This window comes from Meriones unguiculatus, chromosome 7, assembly GCF_030254825.1.
Source record: "Meriones unguiculatus strain TT.TT164.6M chromosome 7, Bangor_MerUng_6.1, whole genome shotgun sequence".
Classification (NCBI taxonomy): Eukaryota; Metazoa; Chordata; class Mammalia; order Rodentia; family Muridae; genus Meriones; species Meriones unguiculatus.
In genome coordinates, this window is record NC_083355.1 from 108206319 (window position 1) to 108228738 (window position 22420).

Consider the following 22420-nt stretch of genomic DNA (forward strand, 5'->3'; position numbering starts at 1 on the left):
AGATCTTCTCTTCTGTCATCCCCACCCTGGTCATTTAGGTACTCTCCTCAGTCCTCTATTTTACTCATATTAAATAGTCTGTTTCCTTTCTTCCTTTCTTCTTTCTATCTCTGAGACTTCTGTAGCCTTAGTTGGCTTGAAATTCTCTACATAGACAATGGTGGTGTTGAACTCACAGAGATTAGCTTTCTGAGTACTGGAAATACACCCTCAACATAAATCAGTTTTAAAATTGTAAAGCCCTATCTACTATTAGCTAAACCTGGTACCTATGTTTCTATGAAGAGGGGAGAACGATCTGAGGTTGAGGAACTTGGATGAATTTTTAGTTAATGTGTGACAGAGTTAGGATTAGAATCCAGGTCTAAGTTCAAAGTTCACATTTACAAAACACTGTACCAGATAATATTTACTTATTACTGAACCTGCACAAGCTTAACAGGATTGTGAAGATCAACTGAAACAACTTATATCCAGTGCTGTAATGAAGCTAGGTACACTTTGACATCCAAACATTCTCTTCCCCTTGGACAATTTTGTCATTAAATAGTAACTTGAGATTTGAAAATAGTTTGCACTCTTTATTTTATGACTAGCACCAAAAGTTCCAGTTAACTGAAGTTTTTAAATTTTTATGTTTTACTTTGAAATATAATTGGTTATATGCAAAAAAGTATAGTGAACAGATCTCTCAACAATTCAAGGCAAATGAGATGCCACGTTACCTACTATATTGCTATTTAACCTCCCTCCAACAATCTTCAGAACTTCATTATTGTATGTAGAGGGAAGGTTTTATTTAATTATTGAAAAAGGACTTCTGATTAAATGCCATATAAGTTTAAATAATACAGATATTCAACAGCCTCTGTTACAAATAGATTGTACATATTTTAGAAATAATCAGGGCTGCAAAGTGTTACATACTTATATTAAAAATGTCTTACAATAAGTCATAATACTCATTACTATCTTTTAAGTATATAAGGGAAATAAATATATTCCATTTTCAATAGAAAAAAACAAATATTGGCAACTGCTTATAATTTTATTTTCCTTAATAAATAAAACAAGAAAATTTAGAATATAATTTCCAAGTTACAGAGGCATTTAGCAAATACCTGATTACAACTGTCATTACTGTAAATTTATTGCTGAATTTTAGAAATATAGTTAGTTCTTTGATCTACATTATAAATTAGCTAAATAGGTTAAAACTACTCTTAGGAGTCCCACATGTGGCACACACCTTTAATTCTAGCACTTAGGAGGCAGAAGCTGGCAGATCCCTCAGTTCAAAGATAGTTTGGTCTAAATAGAATTCCAGGCCACTGGGGCCCTATCTCAAAGTTTGCTCCTGGATTAAATTTTTGGGTTCAGATAATGAATAGCACTGACTGACTTCAAGGATATTCTACTTTCTGTCCTTGGGCTATCAAGTGAACAGATGACCCATCAATTTGATATGTTGCTTAAACTGATGAGTTAGACAACTGCCTCACTGTTTAGATTATATATGAATCCACTTTTCTAAACAATACTTCTCTTTTTACCTTCAACACTGGGGTTAAGTGTTTTCATTTTGTTTACAACTTCAGAGCTTTGGGCATGACAAGCAAGCACTCATCAATGAGCTGTAACAGCATATGCCTTAAGCCCACTACTCAGCTGTTTTCCTAAGAAAAGATTATGCCAAGGCTGGAGAGATGACTCAGCTGTTCTTCCAGAAGACCTGAGTTCAATTCTGAGAACCCATATGGCAGTTCACAATCTGTTGCAGGATATTTGGTCAGACAGTGATTGTATTGTTTACTGGAAAAATTTGGTTCTAACTATGGTGTGGCTCAGCCTTAGCACACTTTTAACCCACGAGCTTTCTGCTTGAACATTGTAAACAGGATTAAATAAAGTCAACCATGGATCAAGAGTTGGAGCAAGCAACCAGTTATCAGAGAGTGAACATAGAAAAGAAACCATAGAGAGTAAAAGTAAGTAAGGAGGATGAATAGATGCACAGGAAGAGAGGAACACTCAGTTTGAGGGTTTTTTGAGACAGCATGGGGAAAGAGCATTGCTTCTTTTGGGGCATCAGCTGAGAAGGAGGGTCAGCTGGGTGCTTTCTCTGCCTCTCTGCTTTTGTTTTTAGAGACAGGGTTTCTCTAATTTTGGTTGTCCTGGAACTCACTCTGTAGACCAGGCTGGCTTCAACCTCAGAGATCCACCTGCCTCTGCCTCTTGAGTGCTGGGGTTAAAGGCATGTACAACCACCACCCAGATCTCTGCCTCTCTAAACTAGCAGTCTTTCACCCTAGCATCTGGCTCCTGGGTCTTCCTGGTAAAACCGAACGACTGAGATAGTTAAAAACAACAGTCCAGTTCCAGTGGATTCTATCCCCCCCTACTTGGCCTCTGTGGACATACCATGCATGTGGTGCACAAACACATCAAAGCAAAATACCCATAAACATAATTTTTTAATAAAAAAAATCCAAAGGAAAAAAGATTACTTAACTCTCATTAGATATTCAGAATAATTTAGAGGCTGTAATGATGCCTCAGTGCTTAAGAGTATGTGCTGCTGCTCTTCCAGAAGACCTGGGTTTGCTTCCCAGCAAGCTTAAAATCACCTGTGTCTCCAGTTTCAGGGAACCCAACATCTTCTTCTGATCTCTGTGGTCACCAGGCATATGTAACATACATGTGTAGGTACATAAACACACACACACACACACACACACACACACACACTAATGCAAATTTAAGAAAAATAATTAATAGTACATAGTGAAGAATCTAATAAGAGTGGTGTTAGGTTCTTGGGGTGATTTGAATAATATCAATTATTTTTATTCCCTCTTTAGGGAACATATAATATTATGTGACAAGAAGAACTGAGATAGGTACAAGATATTTTCAAAGCCAAGTTAGAAAATGGAAATACCTAACAAAACAAATGTGAAAATAAAAATACTTTTGAACTTGGACTGGCTAATATAAAACAGGGCAAAAAGCATCGAGTTTGTTCTTTTTTACTTTTTTACAATTTATTCACTTTATATCCAGATTGTAGACCCTTCTCTCCATATTCTCCTCCTTCCCCTCCCCTAGTTCTCTGAAAGGGGGAGTCCTTCTCCCCTACTATCTGACCCTAGCCTATCAAGTCTCATCAGGACTGTCTGGATCTTCTTCCTCTGTGGGCTGGCAAGGTCTCCCTGCCAGAGGGAGGCGATCAAAGAGCAGGCAACCTAAGTTCATGTCAGAGACAGCCCCTGCTCCCCTTACTAGGGAGCCACATGGAGACAGATCTGTCTATGGGTTATACTAAGCAGGGGTCTAAGTCCTCTAGGTGCATGGTCCTTGGTCGATGCAGCAGTCTCTTCAGGGGCCTCTGGGCCATCAGGTTTGTTCTTAAAGGTTAGAGCAATATTTGGAGATTTAGTGATAAAAGGCAAAGGTACCCTGGACAAAGGCAAGAGCAGTGAGATATAGGAAAGTCTGTAGTCTATACTAAAAAGTATTTAAAATAAGATATGTAAGCAAATGTTGTACTTCAGAACTCTATTTAAACTTGCAGTTAAAAACTGTTTATAAATGCTAACTCTCCTTGATTAGATATGCTCCATCTCAGTCACTTGAACTGGCACTTAATGAAACTAAAAGTAATTCTTATGTTTCGTGTTTAACTGACTGTGCTGATCTGCCGAAATCAGTCTTCTTAGTTCATCATTCTTTAAGAATTACGGTCAAACTCATTTGCTTTAGAAGGAACAATTACAAACAGAAGTAAAATGAACCACCAGCTTCACTAAGCTGTGACAAGAGGAAAAGTGTCAATATGTAGGACAATGGAAATGGAAAGAGGAGAAATGGAGGAGTGAGTGGGGACAGTGAGTCTGCCTTTTTGCATGCTTCTGGACACACACTCTTGGGGGCTGGCCAAGTTGCTAAGGGAAAAAAAATTAGATGAATGTTTTTTTGTTGGCTTGTTAATATTTTTAACAAAATAAAATGTAATCACATTTATAATGACTAAAAATATGGCAAATACAATATAAAATCCATTTTAAAATGAAGATTATATATAAAATTCATCTTTCAAAGGTTGACAATGTATTTTTGATCCAGATAAGAAGTTTAAAGTTTGCAGTGCAATGTCTGACACTGAAAGACACATGTAGATTTGTACTACTTCTGGTAGATTCTGTTCTGAGACCAACAATATTCATATGTTGAGGACAGTGGTGGGTCTGTGGATTGTTAAAGTTCACGAGAAAGATATAACACTTCTAAAAAGTGGACTTTTCTTCAAAAAAAGGAGAGGCAATTGTAGTGCACTTTCAGAACCACTGCCCTGCATATGCCACTGGTGCTGCAAAGTGTCACAGTGGTAAAACACTTGTTCTTCTTTTTGGCTTCTTCCAATGTAGTAATCTATTTGGAAATTATAAATTCATATGCTTGTTTTTGTTTTTACTATAGGCACTGCTATCAATTAGACTTCCTAAGTAGTAGCCAAAGAACAATTCCAGGTGCCTTAAGAAGAAAAGGGATTTATCTGAAAAGGCTTTTTGTTAGTCTACAGCATTGCTGAGAGGGAGGACTAGTGCCTGGGCTCAGCAAACAGGCAAGACCAAAGAAGTCTGTAGTGAGCACTCTACCATAAGCTGTCCTGGAACCTGGGCCATGACGGTTCCTGTTCTGTGGCAGGACAGTGGGACAATGGTGAAGTACCCTTTCTCTTTTTTCTGTAGACATCATTGTTCCACCCTGCTTCCAAAGCACTCTAAATAGCTTCTGCGCTCCTAACCTGAAAAGCCTAGGTCACATGTTGAAACCCAAGCACAGAAAGAAGTCTCAGGAAGCCTTTTCTTCTGGGAGGTGGGCTCTCTCCTCTATTAAGACTCTAGTGTAGACTGGCAGTGTGGCTCACACGTTTAATCCCCGTCCTTGGGAGGGAGAGGCACGTGTATCTCTGAGTTCTAGGCCAGCCTAATCTACAGAGAGAAGTCCAGGACAGCTAAGGCTATATAGAGAAACCCTGTCTTGAAAAAAACAAAAACAAAACTAAAACAGAAACAGAAACAAACAAACAAACAAACAACCTTTTGTGCTGGTGAGATGGCTCAGCAGTTAAGAGCAGTGGCTCTTCTTCTAGAGATCCTGAGTTCAATTCCCAGCAACCACATGGTGGCTCCTGTGGTTCTAATACCCTCTTCTGTCCTGCAGGGGTATATTCAGCAGCGCACTCATACATTTAAAAAAAGTCTAGTGCTAGGAAGCCGAAAAGTTCCAGTGACCCATACAGGAAAGCAGCCTGTTCAGAAAACAATGGTTGAAACACAACAGAAACCTCTGTTCTCTGACTAACTGCTCTGGACTCCAGAATCTGGGGCAGTTTGAACCTACTAAAGTCCCTGCCCCCAACAATCTTTAAACTTTTTGTCTAAGCCAACAAACAGTTCCGAGTGGTTTCCTGGTTTCAGTAAGAATGGACTCATAACTGATACAAACTGATGCTTCAGTAACTTCCACAGTCTGCCTACTTGGGCTACCACCTCCTGGTCTAGACCTGTAAAACCAGTTCTCATATTATACCCCTCTCTCCCACCGTGCCCAAATTCCTGGGCATAAGGGTCAGAAGAACTAGTATGCATTACTTACACACAACTTTATCACCACAAGCTAGTTGTTAGTGTCTGAACCCATCAAACTCAGAGGTTGTCAGCATGACCACATTAGTCAAAGCAAACCAAAATTACAAGCATGATCTCATTTGTTACTAATCTTCATGGACAAAGTCAAGAATATGGTTGGCAGGGTTGTTGTCTGCTATGCACATGCATTCCCTGTTCTCAGCAGGCATGGTGGCACATGCTGTAATCCCAGCATCAGAAGTTCAAGGCTATCCTCAGTTACTTCATAAATATAAAAAGAGCCCCGACCATATTAGGTTCTGTCTTAAACAAACAGGCAAAAAAAAAAAAAAAAAAAACAAAAAAAACAATAAAAAAAGAACCTTCATATTCATAAGAACAAAATAGAAATCTTCAAAAATGATGAATTCTTATTTTTAAGACCTGTGGCCTTTTCTAGGTACCCCCGGGTCCAACAGGTACTGATGTTTGGGGCTGGCAAGATGGGGGTGGGTAAAGGCACTTGCCACCAGGCTTGACTGACCTGAATTTGGTCCCGAGGACCCACTTGCGAAAAGGAGAGGACCAGCTCCTCATCCGGCTCTCTACCCACATGCTTTCTGTGGCACGTGAACGCCTACGCACACATGCACAAACATAGATGTAATGAAAATCAGTTTTGTAATCAAGTTTAATATGCTTGTAATTTCAAAGCTGAGTGCTAATAAAGTGTTTACCCTAAAAAAACCCAACCCCTATATTACCCAGTCCTGCTCCCAATTAATTCTTTAACTCTTCCTTGTGCTGTGTACTTCCAATCATTCTAATTTTTATTAAATTAATGTTTTTAAGTATCTAAATATTACTTATCGCTGAGTCAAGCTCTGTACTAGAATTTTATTTGCTTTTGTGTCATTTAAATTTTTTTTTTTGGATATTAACTTCTTTACACATTTACTTCATTGTCTGAATTTATTCATCACAAAAGCACTAAATGAGTCATAAAAATCTCAGTGTAATTTGCCACTTTCTGTTCAAACATTAAGCAACTGATCTTCTAGACTTCTTGGAAGATTTCTGTTCTGATCGAGTCTAGACCAGACACATTCTTTCCCTTCCCTAACCCTAACTTTAACACTAACATGACTGGTACCTAGGCCACACTTTGCTTTCCTCCTGCAGTGAACACCATTTCCTGATTCCACCATCCCATTTTTAGTTTGCTTTGGCGTCTGTTGAGTCACATCTTCAGTAGCTTCCTGAGTGGGGATGCAGGAGCAGTAGATATTTACACTCTAGTTCTTCTGTATTGTTGCTTTTTTTCTTTCTAGATTTCTTCAAGTATACTTTTCAATCCTAGTATACTTTCCATTTCTGTTATTTTTTTTTTTTTTTTTTTTTTTTTGAGACAAAATTTCTCTGTGTAGCTCTGGCTGTCCTGGAACTCACTTTGTAGACTAGGCTTGCCTTAAACTCAAGAGATCAGCCTGCCTCTGGCTCCCAAGTGCTTGGATTAAAGGCGTGTGTTACCACCACCTGGCTCTGCTCTTTAAGAGTTCCTGTTTTAATTTTTTGAACTCAGAATTTTCTGAGTCTGTTGAAGTGAAAACAGGGTCTTATTATACACATTGGCTAAGTGCTCTATACTTATAACATACTATCTGTAAGTTACCAATGTCATTTTTGTGTGTGTTTGTTTCTGAGGCAAGATCTAACTATATAGTCCTGGATGTTCCCAAACTCAATATTCTTGTCTCAATTTCCCAAGTTCTGGGATTATGTTCTTAAGAAGAAAAGTAAGCAAATCATGACTTTACTTTCAAGATGTCCAACAGTCCTAGTTTCACTGAGCATCCTTATTTAAATCACAAGAGCATTGGTTGCTCTTCCAGAGGATCTGGGTTCAATTCCCAGCTCACAACCATCTGCTACTCCATTTCTGGAGGATCCAGTGTCCTCTTCTGGCCTTCTTAGACACCAGGCATGCACACAATGCATATACATACACACAGGCAAAACACTCATACACATAAAATGAAAATACAAAGTACTGAATTCTCTCTAAAATGGTATATAGATAGAACTAAGAGAGATACACGGAAAAAAAAATTCAGATTTATCATATACAATAGATGTCTGAGTAGAGGAGTCATTGGTATGCAGAACTCCTGGAACACTCACTGTAAAATGACAAGTAGACTGATACATAACAGTTTGATAAATACAATGGTTAAGAGATAGAAGCCAACTTGAAATTCTGATAAAATTATTTTAAAAAGTCTTAAAATCAGGACCTGTCTAAAAACCCATGACATATACTTAGTATTGGGCTTAATTAGTAAAATTATTTTTAGAAAAGCCTGTGTACCTAGGGTTGAAGATCAGCAGTAGAATGCTAGCCTTAGCTAGGGCACAAGGAGAGAAGAAAAAGACTGTAGCAATAAGGATATACTCATCAGAAAGGTTAGCTGACAGTTATTGAATGCTTACTACATATCAGGCGCAGTTCAGATCAATTAACTATATGGTTTCCTTAATCAATCCTCAGAATCTACTTACTGGGTTTTTGTTTATTTTTTTTTATATGACTCACTAAAGGTCAAACATATTAAGATGCTGTAGAGGAGGATTTCAAAGCTAGTCCATTTGGCTCCAGACCTGAGCTTTAAGCTTTAACACATGAAATTCTTCTACAAGTGACCAAACACTGCACTCCTCATAGAAATAAAAATGCAGTTAGGCGATGTTGAAGGAATCGAGGACCTAATATGAATCTAAGGTATGTCCCATATAAGACTCAAGAAACTAAAGTGAAAAGCATGGCTGTAAATCTATTTTGAATGGGAAGAGATAAGAGTTCTTGTTCGGCCAGATTGAGACAACAGAATGGATGTTTAGATCTTTAAATGTACTGTGTAAAATGTGGTGTGTATGTAAATGACAATAAAACATTAAATCACCTAGGAAAATAAAAGCACTCCAGCACAGGTAATCAAAGTGCCACCAAATATCTAAGAGCTACTTCACAATTCACCTTTAATTCAAACCTAAAACAATTACTACATTAAAGTATGCAATCTCATGTTTAAAAACAAGTAAATATGTAAGAAAAACATTTGGATTTTATTATGCAAACCTGTCAAAATCTAAAAACAATTTGATAAAATTAAGACTGTCATACTTTTTTGGTGCTGTGGCAAACTCAATTTTTTTTCTGTAGCAGCATTTTCATAAATTTGGCTTTATAGAATAAAGAAATTGTAGGTCAAGCTGCTAGGTCATTTCTGATATTGTCCTTATAAACTGACATCAAAATAGTCAGCTATTAATAATGATTATTATTTTAAACTAATAAAAAAGTTTAAGACATTCTGGGTGTGGTAACTAAAAACTAATCATTACTGAAAGACAATGGCAAATTAAATTTCAAAAGATTATGTAAAATAAATTTTTACCTTTGTTCTCTTATCAATGCCTGATTCTTATCCTATTATTAACATTATCCCTACTAGGGCTTTAAAAAAATATTTCTCAAAGTTCTATTGATTGTTTTATCTGGCCATGTACTTTTCACGATAGAAAACCATGTTAATTTTTCCTTTCTGAAGCTGTTACATTCTCCTCTAGTTGGCAGCTTTAAAAATTCTGCTAGTGACTGTAGAGTAGCAAAATTAAATTTCTCAAGTAATACTGGGTCATATAATCTTCTAAATATACACTTTCTCTTTGTAGTAAGAAAGGTCTCTTTCCAGCTCTAAATGTCTGTTAGTTATATTTACCAACAGACATATATTTCCTTTTTTGTTTGTTTTTGTTTTCCAAGACAGATTTTCTCTGTGTAACCTTGGCTGTCCTGAAACTTACTCTGTAGACCAGGTTGGCCTCAAACTCAGAAATGTGCCTGTCTGCCTCCTGAGTGCTGGGACTAAAGGTGTGTGCCACCACTGCCTTGCAGACATATACTTCTTATACACAACATTCATATATTCACTTACTTAGAATAGAGAAAAAATGGTATGTCTGTATCTTGATGTATCTAATAAATAGAAAATATATCTAGATGTAGACATTGAATTTATAGGCAGATATAGGTATGGACACATTTAGTTTTCTTGATTTGTTTTAAAACAAATGAAAAGGATTTGTGGGTCTGGCACTTACTGTTTTATAAGCTAATGTTTGATGTACAAGTTCAGCTTGAGAGATATAAACTATTTTAAAATGTAAATCGGAGACTTAGTTCAAAGAAATTTATGTTTAAATGTGTCCTACCTTTTATTCTTATAAAACATTTATTCTAACTAGACAATTAAGAATCAACAAGGTGTTAATATTTAAGAATCTAAAGCTGAAGTCTGGGGAAATGGGCTGGTTCACAGTTAGAGCAGAGACAGTGTAGGCGGCTAATCACATATTCCCACACCTATCAAATTACATTAGGGAGGAGTGAGGCTGCAGTGTCACCTGTATTCCTTATCATCAGTACCGAATGCTTGATCCTAGTATTAAGTGGAGAGATACATTAATGCTGACCCTGAAGTTGTCTCAGCATTCATAATTACAGACTGAAGAAAAACTAACCCTGGACAATGTTATCATAGAATTAAAGTAGTTATGTTTTCAGTTTGATAGACAAATATATCATTTGAGAAATAAAATTTTAAAGTCGGCATTCATACCTTGTGCAAGCATGTTAAATTCCAAGAACAGTGCTATGTGGTAAAGTTCCATGGCTTCTTCTGCCCTGGTCATGTTTGGCTTCCCTGCGACGAGAGCCTGAACTTCACTGAGGCTCCCCACAGAGGGGCTACAGTGCAAAACAGAGAGATCCACCACATCAGTATACATACAGTGTAATATCACTTTTGCATATTTTTTTGGTATAATGGACTCATCTAATATAATCCTTGTGGGAGTTCTCAAAGTTCGGTCTGTGATTTCTTCACCAGTCCGTATTCTCCTTTGTAATAAATTTCGGAAAAATGGGGACCGTGCAGAAATAATAGCCTTGTGGGCTTTGAGCTCTTCATCTAGACAGCTCTGATTTCCACCAAAAGCTTCAACTAGTTCAGAATCTGAAGAAAAACTAAGGACAACATCATAATAACACATGTAATCAAAGAGTCCACGCATATCTACATCAAGGGAATTTGGTGTTCCAAACTCTTCACTGAGCTGAACAAGAATATCAACATTCTGAAACCTCGAGTCCTCCATTCCAAACTCTCCTGTATAAAGGTAGTGTAACAAGGCAGAGAACATGGGCATATCAATACCAGCTGTACTGATGTCCATTACTATCTCTGCCCCATACTCAGGTGAAGAAGAAAGCAGTGTTTTAAAAAATGGACACCTTGCTGCCAAAATGGCACGATGAACAGGAAAACAAGTTTCTTGAAATATTAAGTCCACGTCAGTACAGTACTTAAACTCATAAAGGTCAGCCATATCCTTCTGCAGTGTCCGGGCTTCGGGTCTGGCCAAACTGGCTTGCAGAGAAAGCTCCTTTAAGGCTGACGTTCCCTCGTACTCTTCCACTAGTGCATTGACGTCTCTAACATCCCATCCAGAGAGGAGCTCTCGCATTTGCTTGGCGTGATCAGCTGACCTATTTGATTTTCGGCGTTTAATAAACTTCTTTTTGAGGGTGGCAAGGCCAGAGGTTCTCTTTTTTTTGTCTTGTGGTTTCTCATGGCCATGGTCAAGGCTGTACAACTTTGACTCACAACCATAGCCTTGCTGAGAATAGGATGATGTTCCTAAGAAGAAAATTAAGCAAGTCATGACTTTTTAATATTCAGTTTCAACATTAACATATTTCATGCCTAAAATTTTCACAAACACATTCCTATACTCAATTCAAATAAAAATGACTGTTGTTTTTATAACTACAAATCACTTTTATATTAAAAGACAGGGCTGGGCACTGTGGTGCACACTTGTAATTCCAGCACTTTAGAGGCTGACATTAGAGGTCAAGAATATGATAACAGCCTGAGTTGTAGAGCTCAAAAAACTTGTGTGTGTGTGTGATGTGTGTATGTGAGTGTATGTTTGTATGTCTGTGTAAGTAAGTAAATGCGCACACACACCGCACATACAAACACACACGTAACAAAATGTTCTGTAACCATTTTTAATAAAAGTAAAGTAAGGAGGAAAAAACAGAAACAAATATTTGTCTCAATTTTAAAAATACCTTTGGTTTTCTAGCAAACAAGGACTGTATCAAGGCCTCATTCATGGACTTTTAGGAAACAAGAGGCAACTGCAAATTAAGAATATTGTATATGATTTTTAAATGTTTTCCTCTTCAACCACACTAAGGCTGTGTTTAAACTGGCAGATGAGCACTGGGCTGAGGACATGGGAGCTACAGAATCACTGCCTGTGGTAATTTTTTCATGGCTCAGCATTCTTTTCACCTACAAAGATAACTATTAACACAATTCTATTGTGTTACAACAGAAAATAAAACTAAAGAAATGTAAAGTTACCTATGAAAGTCTGCTGGGCCTGTGAATTTCCCCCTACCCTTGGGGAACATGAATGAGGATAGGTAGATGCATTAGCACCCATTTTCTTCAGTCACTCCGGCATTCCATCTGCTGGTTCTTCAGAGTGTAATCCCACAGGCCTTCACAAACCTTCAACCCTGGATCCAGCAGCCTCTTTTCGTCCATTTCTTGATGGAAACAAAAATAAATATTTATAGTTTCAAATATATCTTAAGCCACACAGTTTATATTTTTTTTTAAAAAGGCTACTTCAAACTGCATTTTTTGCAAATAATATACTGTCAAGTTCATACATACTTTTGTTAATGTAAAGAAATCTAAGTTTGAACTATGAATCTGTGTCACCTTCAAATTTAAGCCTAACAATATGTGCTTTTTAAGATGGTAAGGAAAAGCATCATACTTACATAGTTATAAGAGGATTTTAAGACAAAGGAAAAGTATTTATACTAAAGCAATGAATCAGGAGTCAATAACCAGCATCATAAACTAACAATCTACATAATCTACATGGAAGAGGCTGTGATCAGTATCTGCAAAGAGCAGACGCTGAAGTGACTGGTCCCTCATGTTTCTGTTCTAAGATAAAACTGCTTGAATTTATCTTTAATCTGTATAGTCAGGTACTTTACAAAACAGGGGTAAAGAAAAGCAGATAGCTCCTGGCATTTGTAAGTTACTTATTCTGTTTAAATACAGTAAGACAAATGAAAAGCCAAATTGTTTGCTTTTTTCCCTTAATTTTGAGAATCTTATACATATAGATACATCATATCCAAATACCACCTTTTTTTAAATTTCGAGACACAGTATGGCTAAGTTGTCCAAGCTGCCCTTGATCTTGCCATCCTCCTGCCTCTGCCTCCCAAGTAGCTAGAATAGGCCTGCATTACCAAATGTTTTAGTCTAGCTTTCCCACAAATCCCAAAATAAAAACAAAGTCTTTTATTATCTAACACTGTAACTTTAACATACATATTAAATTCTGAACTAAGAAATTAATTCTCAAGAGCTGAAAGGTGGAGAAACTAAGATAGAGAACAACGTAAGTACAATACTTCTAATTCTGTATACCATTTAGATATACATGACTTGTCTGACTAAAAAGGTAATGGTTTAAGAAAAGAAAGAAAATTTTAAATTATTGCAATTGTTAGGATAAATGTGCTAACAAGTAATCTAAACTCGGAATAAAGGATGAAATGTTTAACAATAAAATAGAAAAACATACACATACTTTTCATAGTATAAACTTTTATAAGTATAAACTTAGAAATTCACATTTAAGAAAAAAAATCACTATTAGCTGTGTATAGTGGCACATGTCTACAATCTTAGAGTTGAAGGCAGGGAGAATCTCAGGTTTTAGGCCAGCCCATCTGGGCAGATAAGACCCTGTCTCATGAATGGGGACAAAAAAACAATAACAACAAAAAAATGTGTTTTCCTTTGATCTTTTATGTACATGTTCGTACATGAACAGACATACATTTCCATATACATACATGTGTGCATGGATATCTAGTTCCAGTGTTCAGTTTAAGGGGATTTTCTAACTAGACACAGATTCTAGGTAAAGCAGAAGTAACTCCAAACTATATGCTTCTATATGTACAGCTTCTCCATATCTACAGAACTATGAAAACAATGAGAACACTGCAATTCTGAAGTTTACTTCAACACACAGGATATGTGGTTAGACATACATGGACAGTCTTAGACACATCTCATCCATTTTGTAAGAACTACAAAGAAAAGATGCTAAAATGTTTAATATAATATTTTGTAAACATTGAATGGGGTTTACAAAGTAAATTCTTCTAACACAGTCCATTTTAAAATACATGAATAAATCAAATGTTTTCTAGAGTTTGATGCTTGGTGACATTCAGTGGTAACTTGTCTATGTGCACAAAGCCCTGGATTAGATCTCTAGCACAGCAACTGAAACAACAAAAAATAAAATAAAATTTACATTGTTCTTTTAAAAATATCATTAAGTCTATGAAATCTTAAGTTTTCAGGTTAAGCTTCACAGAAGCTTAAAGATTTTATGAGCCATTTTCTACAAATTATTTTTATTATTTTTAATTGTGTGTGTGTGTGTGTGTGTGTGTGTGTGTGTGTGTGAGAATATATGCAGTGAGTGCAGGTGCCTGAGGAGGTCAGAAGCATTGGATCCCCCAGGCGCCATAGTTCCGGGAGGGTGTGAGCTATCTGACATGGGTGATGGGACTCAAACTCAGGTCTTCTGGAAGAATCGTGCATGTTCCTAACTGCTGAATTATCACTTCTCCAGCCTCCATATACTAGGCATTTTTAATTATACTGAGTTGAAATAGGGTCCTATAAACCAAACTTGTATCCTCATTTATAGGTCTAATCTTACTCTTCCCACTCATTCAAGATTTAGATTTAGATTTAAAGCTGGGTATGGTGATGCATGCTTTTAATCAAAGTAGTTAGGAGGCTGAGGCAGTAGATCAGCCTGGTCTACATAGTGACCTCCACATCAGCCAGGAAAATATACATTAAGAAATTATGTCTACAATAAAAACATGCAACATAAAGGCTATCAAAATACATGGCAAGACCAAAAACTTTAAAAGACCATCTTTGAATGTGTGCGGACATGAGAATGATGGGTCAGTGTTCCCACAAGTGCAATGACAGTATTTCTCCACACTGAAGCTTCTTCTTGCTTCCTTTCCTCATTCCTGAAGTTCTATGTTGGATATGTGTGTGTGTGTGTGTGTGTGTGTGTGTATTAACTTCTACTAACTACTGAGCAAATTCTACTAACACAACACAGCAAGCTGAAGGCATGAAGTATTCTGAAACACAGGAAAAATGAGACTTGTGTCAGTGGAAGTGAACACAGTTCACTACTTTTGCTGTAACACATGTATGAATTCTCTTCATCTGAAAACCTTACATGTTTTGCTCAAGACACTAACCCTGCTGGGCTCCGTGGTGGGTACCCATGGTCCCAGCTACTTGAGATGAGAAGCTGAGACAGGAGGATCCCGTAAGTACAGGAACTGAGACCAGATTAGAGAATATATAGAAACCCTGCCTCAAAAATAAAGAATAGAAAAGTAAGTAAATGAATGACATTTAAAGGAAGTCACAGGCTAAACTAAAGACGAATGACCATTTACCCCTTCCCTAAGAAGGAAGACAGCAAGGATGACCTTGAAGCCAAAATGATATATCTTTGAAATCCAGGAACAAGGTCTCTGTTGGTAAAGTCCCTCATCTAGAATCCCTTCCTCCTTAAAGATGAACTCATTATCTCCTACAGGAGCTCTAATACAAAACTAAAACAAGCCTTGGAAATAAACAGCAAATGACTTGTGATCAGCTATAACCTGAAATCTACCCTGTGTCCTACAGCACTGCTACATCCTCGGAGTAACCCTGGATTTGCAGTTTTATCACTAAAGCCATAATTATTCTTAAAATTCACAAGGAAGAATTTCCTTAGTTTTCAAGTAATCAACAACCTACCCCCAAATGGCACACAGTATCGTATTACTTATTTCTCAATCTATTTTGCTGGCTTTAGATTCTGCAAATGAGAAATAATCAGGATTCTAACTTCTCAGGGATTGTTTTTTTTTTTTTTTATCCAGGCAAGCCTTGATATCCTTCCACAGCCAACAGGCTAATAACTGAATTTTTGGATGATGTAACAGGAAAGGAAAGAGAAAGCTTACAGTGCTGGGGAGGCCCAGAAGATGGATGTTGCAAGCCTAGAAGGCTGGTTAAGTTCCCTTTCTAAACTCACCATTTGGAGAGGGCCCTCTGTTAACCAACATGATCTATCCCAATCAAAAGGTGCTAACTGTTAAACATGGCAGCTGGGTGGGAAAACTCACACAGAATTAACAACTATCCATATCCACCAAACAAAATCTAAGTTAACATTTTCCAAAGTTTCCCTCAAATTTGGAAAACGCAGGGTTAAAGAAAGCCAGAGGTTTCTTTACCTCACAACTTTTCAGTTCCTTCACAGTGTTATGGTGTACTGTGAGAAGGAAGTATTTAGCGTGATCTAAAGAAGTCCTATTGCCCTACAGAGCATCAAAGAAACAAACTTTAAAAAGCAGCCTGGAAAAAAAAATGCTGATTGCAGCTATAAAAAAAAACTCTTTACTGATTTTAGCAGAAGCCAGAACAACTGATGCTTACAGTTATCAGGGCTGTATTCTGTCACTGATTATCATAGACATGAGACAAGTTACTCTCAACTTTGAAGGACCTTAGTTTCTGCACCTATAAAATAATAAGGCCTATAAAATAATAAGGGCTTCTAAAGGGAAGCACTGACTTGGGAAATGAGGATGGAAGTAGAGACGTATTTCTATATTAAATGCTAGTCTATGGAGAAAAAAAGGGGGGCACTTGGATGGACATCCATCCATCTCTCCCTCCCTCCATCTATTTGTGTTTATTTTTTCTTTTGAGACAGGGTTTCTCTGTGTAGCTCTGGCTGTCCTGGAATCTGCTTTGTAGACCAGGCTGGCCGTGAACACAGAGATCCACCTGCCTCTGCCTCTGCCTCTGCATGCCACCATGCCCAGCAGACTGAATTTTAAACCTATTTTTTTTTCTTACTCTGGCTATTAGGAATAGAACCACTGAAATACTGTGTAAATATGAACATGAAAAGCAATTCACAATGAAACACAAATGGAAAACTACAGGAAAAATTCACTCCTGTCAACTTATCCAAGATGCTTAAGGGTAAAAGGGGATAAAGGATGCAGAACACTCAGATCTGACCAATCCAAGAATGAATATTCCCCCAAGGCCAAATCTCATAATTCCAGACCACCTAGAAATAAAGCTCGAAACAGAAAGAAACCCCACCCCTGAGAACAAACTAACAGCCTGAGGTTAACTTTCCTTGCACCCCTCTACTATTATGTTTTACCTAATGTAAGCTCACATTTACCAACAGTTTACTCATATATTGAGGCTAAGAGGATCCAAATAAGCATGGGGTGGGAGGCTATTACTTCAATTTCCAGTGAAAAGGAATTGCAAATTCTTTACATAGGCTTAACAATGGCCATTCCAGGATCATGAGCTCTGTCCACCAGAGCACCTGTTATTTACAGAATGTCTGACATGATAAATGAAGATTCAGTCTTTTCCCTCTGAAGTCTGCAGTTAGAATAAATCTTGTGTATAGTGCTTTTAGTAATGATGGGTTTGAGGATGATCCACTTTTGTGAAACTTTAGGTATAAAGGAGCTTCTTGCAAAGACATCAACAAGGCCTCTTAGGAAAAGTAAGTGGTGGAAAACATAAAATTCTATTTTTTTAAAGTTTACTTCCTTTTATTTATGAGTCTCTTGCCTATGTAAATGTATGTGCACCATATGCATGCCTGATGCCCAAAAAAGTCAGAAGACGGTACTGAATCTCGTTAAGGATGGTTATAAGCTACCACAGCAACTACCACTGCAAAGTCTTCTGCAAAAGCAATAAGTACTTTTATCCACTGGACCACCTCTCCCACCCTGTTAGATAAAATTCTTAACCTCATCAGGATTATCTGAAGTATCTTTAAGTTTTCCTCATCCTCACTGTTCTTGTGCTAACTAGTTGTTATAGCAAATACAGTGGGAAGCTAAGCATGGTGGCAGATACCTATAATCCCCAGGTCAGGTGGAGAGCAAGGCCAGAAACCTGTGAGGTCAAGACCAGCCTGAGCTATGAAGGGAGATCTTGTCTCAAAAAAATTGAAGGTTCCCAATATTAATGTTTCAACTTCTAAATGTAAATATTTAACAAAGCATTCTCACAGGATAACATTTATTTTTGATTGAATATTTATTTATAAATAATATTTTAAAAATATACATAAGAGTATAAGCTGCAATCATACCCATTTCTTGAACCTCAAAGCCATTTTTAACACAACTGAATTTTTGCCCAGGACCCAGTGAAACACTGTCATGGACCTACATGTGCCTGCATTATTGTCATGTTCAAGATCAGTAAGTTATATTGGTTATTAAAGTATTTTATCAGATACGGTTTTGAGAGATCACTTTTTGGAACCTTGATTCTGTCAACTAGTTGTCTTACTTCTGTCTTCTCTGAAGAGAAGATAATATGCCTTTCTTTGAGTGTACTACATATATGCATATGCCAAGAAATAACAGCCAGGGCAAAAGAACATACCTTGTAGCACCTCACACTCACAATACTTGTCTTTAGTTAGCATACATTTATTTTTAATTTTTATTTATTTATTATAATTTATTCACTTTGTATCCAAGCTGAAGTCTTCTCCCTCATCCCCTCCCAACCACGTCCTCCCTCTTCCCATGCCCCTTCCCCAGTCCACTGATAGGGGAGGTCCTCCTCCCCTTCCATCTGACTGACCCTAGCCTATCATCAGGTCTGATCAGGACTGGCTGTATTGTCTTTCTCTGTGGCCTAGTAAGGCTGCTCCCCCCTCAGGGGAAGGTAATCAAAGTGCCAGCCACTGAGTTCATGTCAGAGACAGTCCCTGTTCCCATTACTAGGGAACCCACTTGGACACTGAGCTGCCAATGGGCTACATCTGTGCAGGGGTTCTAGGTTACTGCCATTCATGGTCCTTGGCTGGAGTATCAGTCTCAGAAAAGACCCCTGACCCAGATTTTTTGGTTCTGTCACTCTCATTGTGGAGCTCCAGTCCCCTCCAGGTCTTTCTATCTCCCTCTTCTTTCATAAGATTCCCTTCACTCTGCCCAAAATCTGGCTATGAGTCTCAGAATCTGCTTTAATACCCTGCTTAGTAGACTCCTGTCTTGTTCCCTGTTTTCTCCCTCTTCCGATGTCTATCCCATTTGCCTTACTGAATGAGGATTGAGCATCTTACCTAGGGTCCTCCTTCTTGCTTAGCTTCTTTAGGTGTACAGATTTTAGAATGTTTATCCTATATTATATGTCTAATATCCACTTATAAGTGAGTATATACCCTGTGTGTCTTTCTGCTTCTGGGATACCTCACTCAGGATGATCTTTTCCAGTTCCCACCATTTACCTGCAAATTTCATGATTTCCTTGTTTTTAATTGCTGAGTAGTATTCCACTGTGCAAATGTACCACAATTTTTGTATCCATTCCTTAATTGAGGGACATCTGGGTTGTTTCCAGATTCTGGCTATTATAAATAAAGCTGCTATGAACAGGGTTGAACAAATGTCCTTGATGTATACTTGAGCATATTTTGGATATATGCCTAGGAGTGGTACAGCTAGATCTTGAGGTAGCACTATTCCTAATTGTCTAAGAAAGCGCCAGATTGATTTCCAGAGTGGTTGTACAAGTTTACATTCCCACCAGCAGTGGAGGAGGGTTTCCCTTTCTCCACATCCTCTCCAGCAAGTGTTGTCACTTGCGTTTTTGATCTTAGCCATTCTGGTGGGTGTAAGGTGAAATCTCAGGATCGTTTGGATTTGCATTCCCTAATGACTAAGGCTGTTGAACATTTTATTTCTTTAAGTGTTTCTCTGCCACTTGATATTTTTCTTTTGAGAATTCTCTGTTTAGCTCTGTATGTATTTACTTTTTATCTACTGGCCTTTTCATATGGGACTGACGACTGGCTAAGACACCATTTGATTTCCAAGGTGTTTCCCAAAAGAGCACTTACTATTCCTACCATATTCCCTTTGCCTGGAACACTTTCCAACACGGTTTTCTTATGGTTCATACTCTTTTCAAGTTTTTGCTAAAATGTCACCTCCTCAGAGAAGGCTAACTTATTAGTTCCTGTAAAACAACACTCTATGCCATCATACATACCCTATCCTTCTTTGCAATTTATTTTTCTTCACAGTCCTTTCTTCACTTGAAATATTACTATATATTTCTTTTCTTCCTAGTGTCACAGGCACTATCCTATAAATTCCATAAGGGCCATTTCTTCATTTAGTCAACATTAAATCCCCTTCATGCAGGAAAATGGCTGGAACTTATGAGGCACTAAGTTAAAAATAATTGACATAAGTTTAAAAAAAATAAACACTAAGTAGGCAAAGACTAGCTGACAGTAATAATGACTTAAGTCTTTGCAGCCTCAAAATTGTTTCTTGGGAACCATATTCCTTGTTCATAGTCTTAAGCTTCTTAGAAAAACATTTTCAGAAAAAGAAAAGACTCATGGATCAGTGCACAACAGCATCAAATGTGACTGCTGAGATGTTTCAAATACACAAGTGATCATTAGTTTTAAAAGTATAGTTTCCTCAAGTATTAAACATAAAATTATTGCTGGGAGGTGGTGGCACATGCCTTTAATCCCAGCACTTGGGAAGCAGAAGCAGGGGGATCTCTGAGTTCGGGGCCAGCCTCATCTACAGAGTGACTTCCAGGACAGTCAAGACTATACACAGAAACCCTGCCTCAAAACAAAACAAAACACCCATAGAATTATATGATACAGCAATCCTACTTGTGGGAATCCACTTCATAAAAGGTGATAACAGGGACTCAAACAGGTATTTATACACCTATGCTCACAGCAATAATCTTCATAACACCAAAAGATGTATGCAATTCAAATGTCCAATGATAAGTGAAGGAATAAACAAAATGTAAAACATACATAAAATAAGATATTTTATGTAATGAAAAGAAAAGTGATCTTGTGACAAGAGCTCAGTGCCCATCTCATGTGTGACTCAATCCTCAGTAATACCTAAGTTTCTTCTTCTACTACTTCCCCTCTTCCTCTTTCCTTCTCTCCCTCTCTCTCCCCCTCCCTCCTCCTCTCTCCCTCCCTCCTTCTCTCTCTCTCTCCTCCTTTCCTTCTCTCTTTCTCTCTCTCCCTCCCTCCTCCTCTCTCCCTCCCTCCTTCTCTCTCTCTCTCCTCCTTTCCTTCTCTCTTTCTCTCTCTCCCTCCCATCCTCAGGGCAAATGTAGACCAAGTTTGTCTTGACTTCAGATCTACTTCCTGTGTGTTGAGATCAGAGGAGTATGCCACCACATCCAGCTGCAGTAAGCTTTTCTAATGAATTTTTAAAAAGGAGATTTCTGACCCATGCATGCTAAAGCACTGATAAGTTGAAAGAAAGCACTGCGGTAAGTGAAGTAACCCTGTCACAAAAGAACAAACAGTGCATGATTACACTTATATGAAGTATAATCAGATTCAAAGACAAATACTAGAATGGTGGTTGCCAGGGGCTGTGGAGTTAGGATTTAACGGGCAGATTTCCATTTGTGGAAAACGAGAGTGATTCAGAGATGGGTAGTGGTAATGGTCACACAACTATGTGAGTTATTTAATGTCATAAAAACCATATACTTAAAATTGGTTAAAATGGCAACTATGTATTTATATTATGTAGAAAATAAAAAACATTAATACAGAAAAGCAATGACATAGATTCATTGTTTAAAAAAAAACATTCTCTCTAATTTAAAATTTCTTTTTATGATTGTAGTGAGATTGCTGCACACCAGAATAGGGATGCAGAATTTTCAAAGAGCTTTTTCACGCATCAAAGTGTTAACTTTTCAAAAGAAGTTTTCCATGTGGACAGAACTAGTACCGTTTTTTATTCTCTGAACGAACACGTTAAGGTGGAGGTTAAACTGTTATTTCTAGTTTTGGTTCTGCTGCTATGATAAAACATCCTGACAAAAGCATCTTTAAGGGAGAAAGGGTCTATTTGGCTAACTATTCCAGGTTACAGTCCATCAGTGTGGGGGGCTCAAGACAGGAATTTGAAGCACCTGCTTATATCCACAGTCAAAAGCAGTAAGCATGAATGCTTCCTTTACTTTTATACAATTCAGGACCCAAACCAATGGAATGATACACTGCCCACTTTTAAGCTAGGTCTTCCCAGATCAATTAGTACAATCAAGATAGTATCTCGCAGACACACTCACACGCCAATCTGATCTAGACAGTCTCTCATTGAGACTCCCTTCCCAGGTCATTTTGGACTGAGTCAAGCTGACAATTAAAATCAACCATTACCAGAGAAACACTTAAAGAAATCCTCAACATCCTTAGTCATCAGGGGAATACAAATCAAAACGATCCTGAGATTTCACCTTACACCCATCAGAATGTCTAAGATGAATAACTCAAGTGACAACACATGCTGGAGAGGATGTGGAGAAAGGGAAACCCTCCTCCACTGCTGGTGGGAATGTAAACTTGTACAACCACTCTGGAAATCAATCTGGCGCTTTCTTAGACAGTTAGGAATAGCACTTCCTCAAGATCCAGCTATACCACTGCTAGGC

At 37.7% G+C, this 22420-nt stretch overlaps 1 protein-coding gene across 1 annotated transcript in view; it reads right to left on the reverse strand.

Annotated features, from left to right (window-relative positions):
• Btbd7 (BTB domain containing 7) overlaps positions 1 to 22420 on the reverse strand; it is a 90360-nt gene that overhangs the window by 43521 nt on the left and 24419 nt on the right. Inside the window, exons 2-3 of the mRNA XM_021658662.2 lie at positions 12131 to 12318; positions 10313 to 11392 (exon numbers count right to left, since the gene is read on the reverse strand). Coding sequence (XP_021514337.2) covers positions 10313 to 11392; positions 12131 to 12212 — 1162 coding nt within the window. The 5' untranslated portion in view covers positions 12213 to 12318. The remainder of the gene's footprint in view (positions 1 to 10312; positions 11393 to 12130; positions 12319 to 22420) is intronic.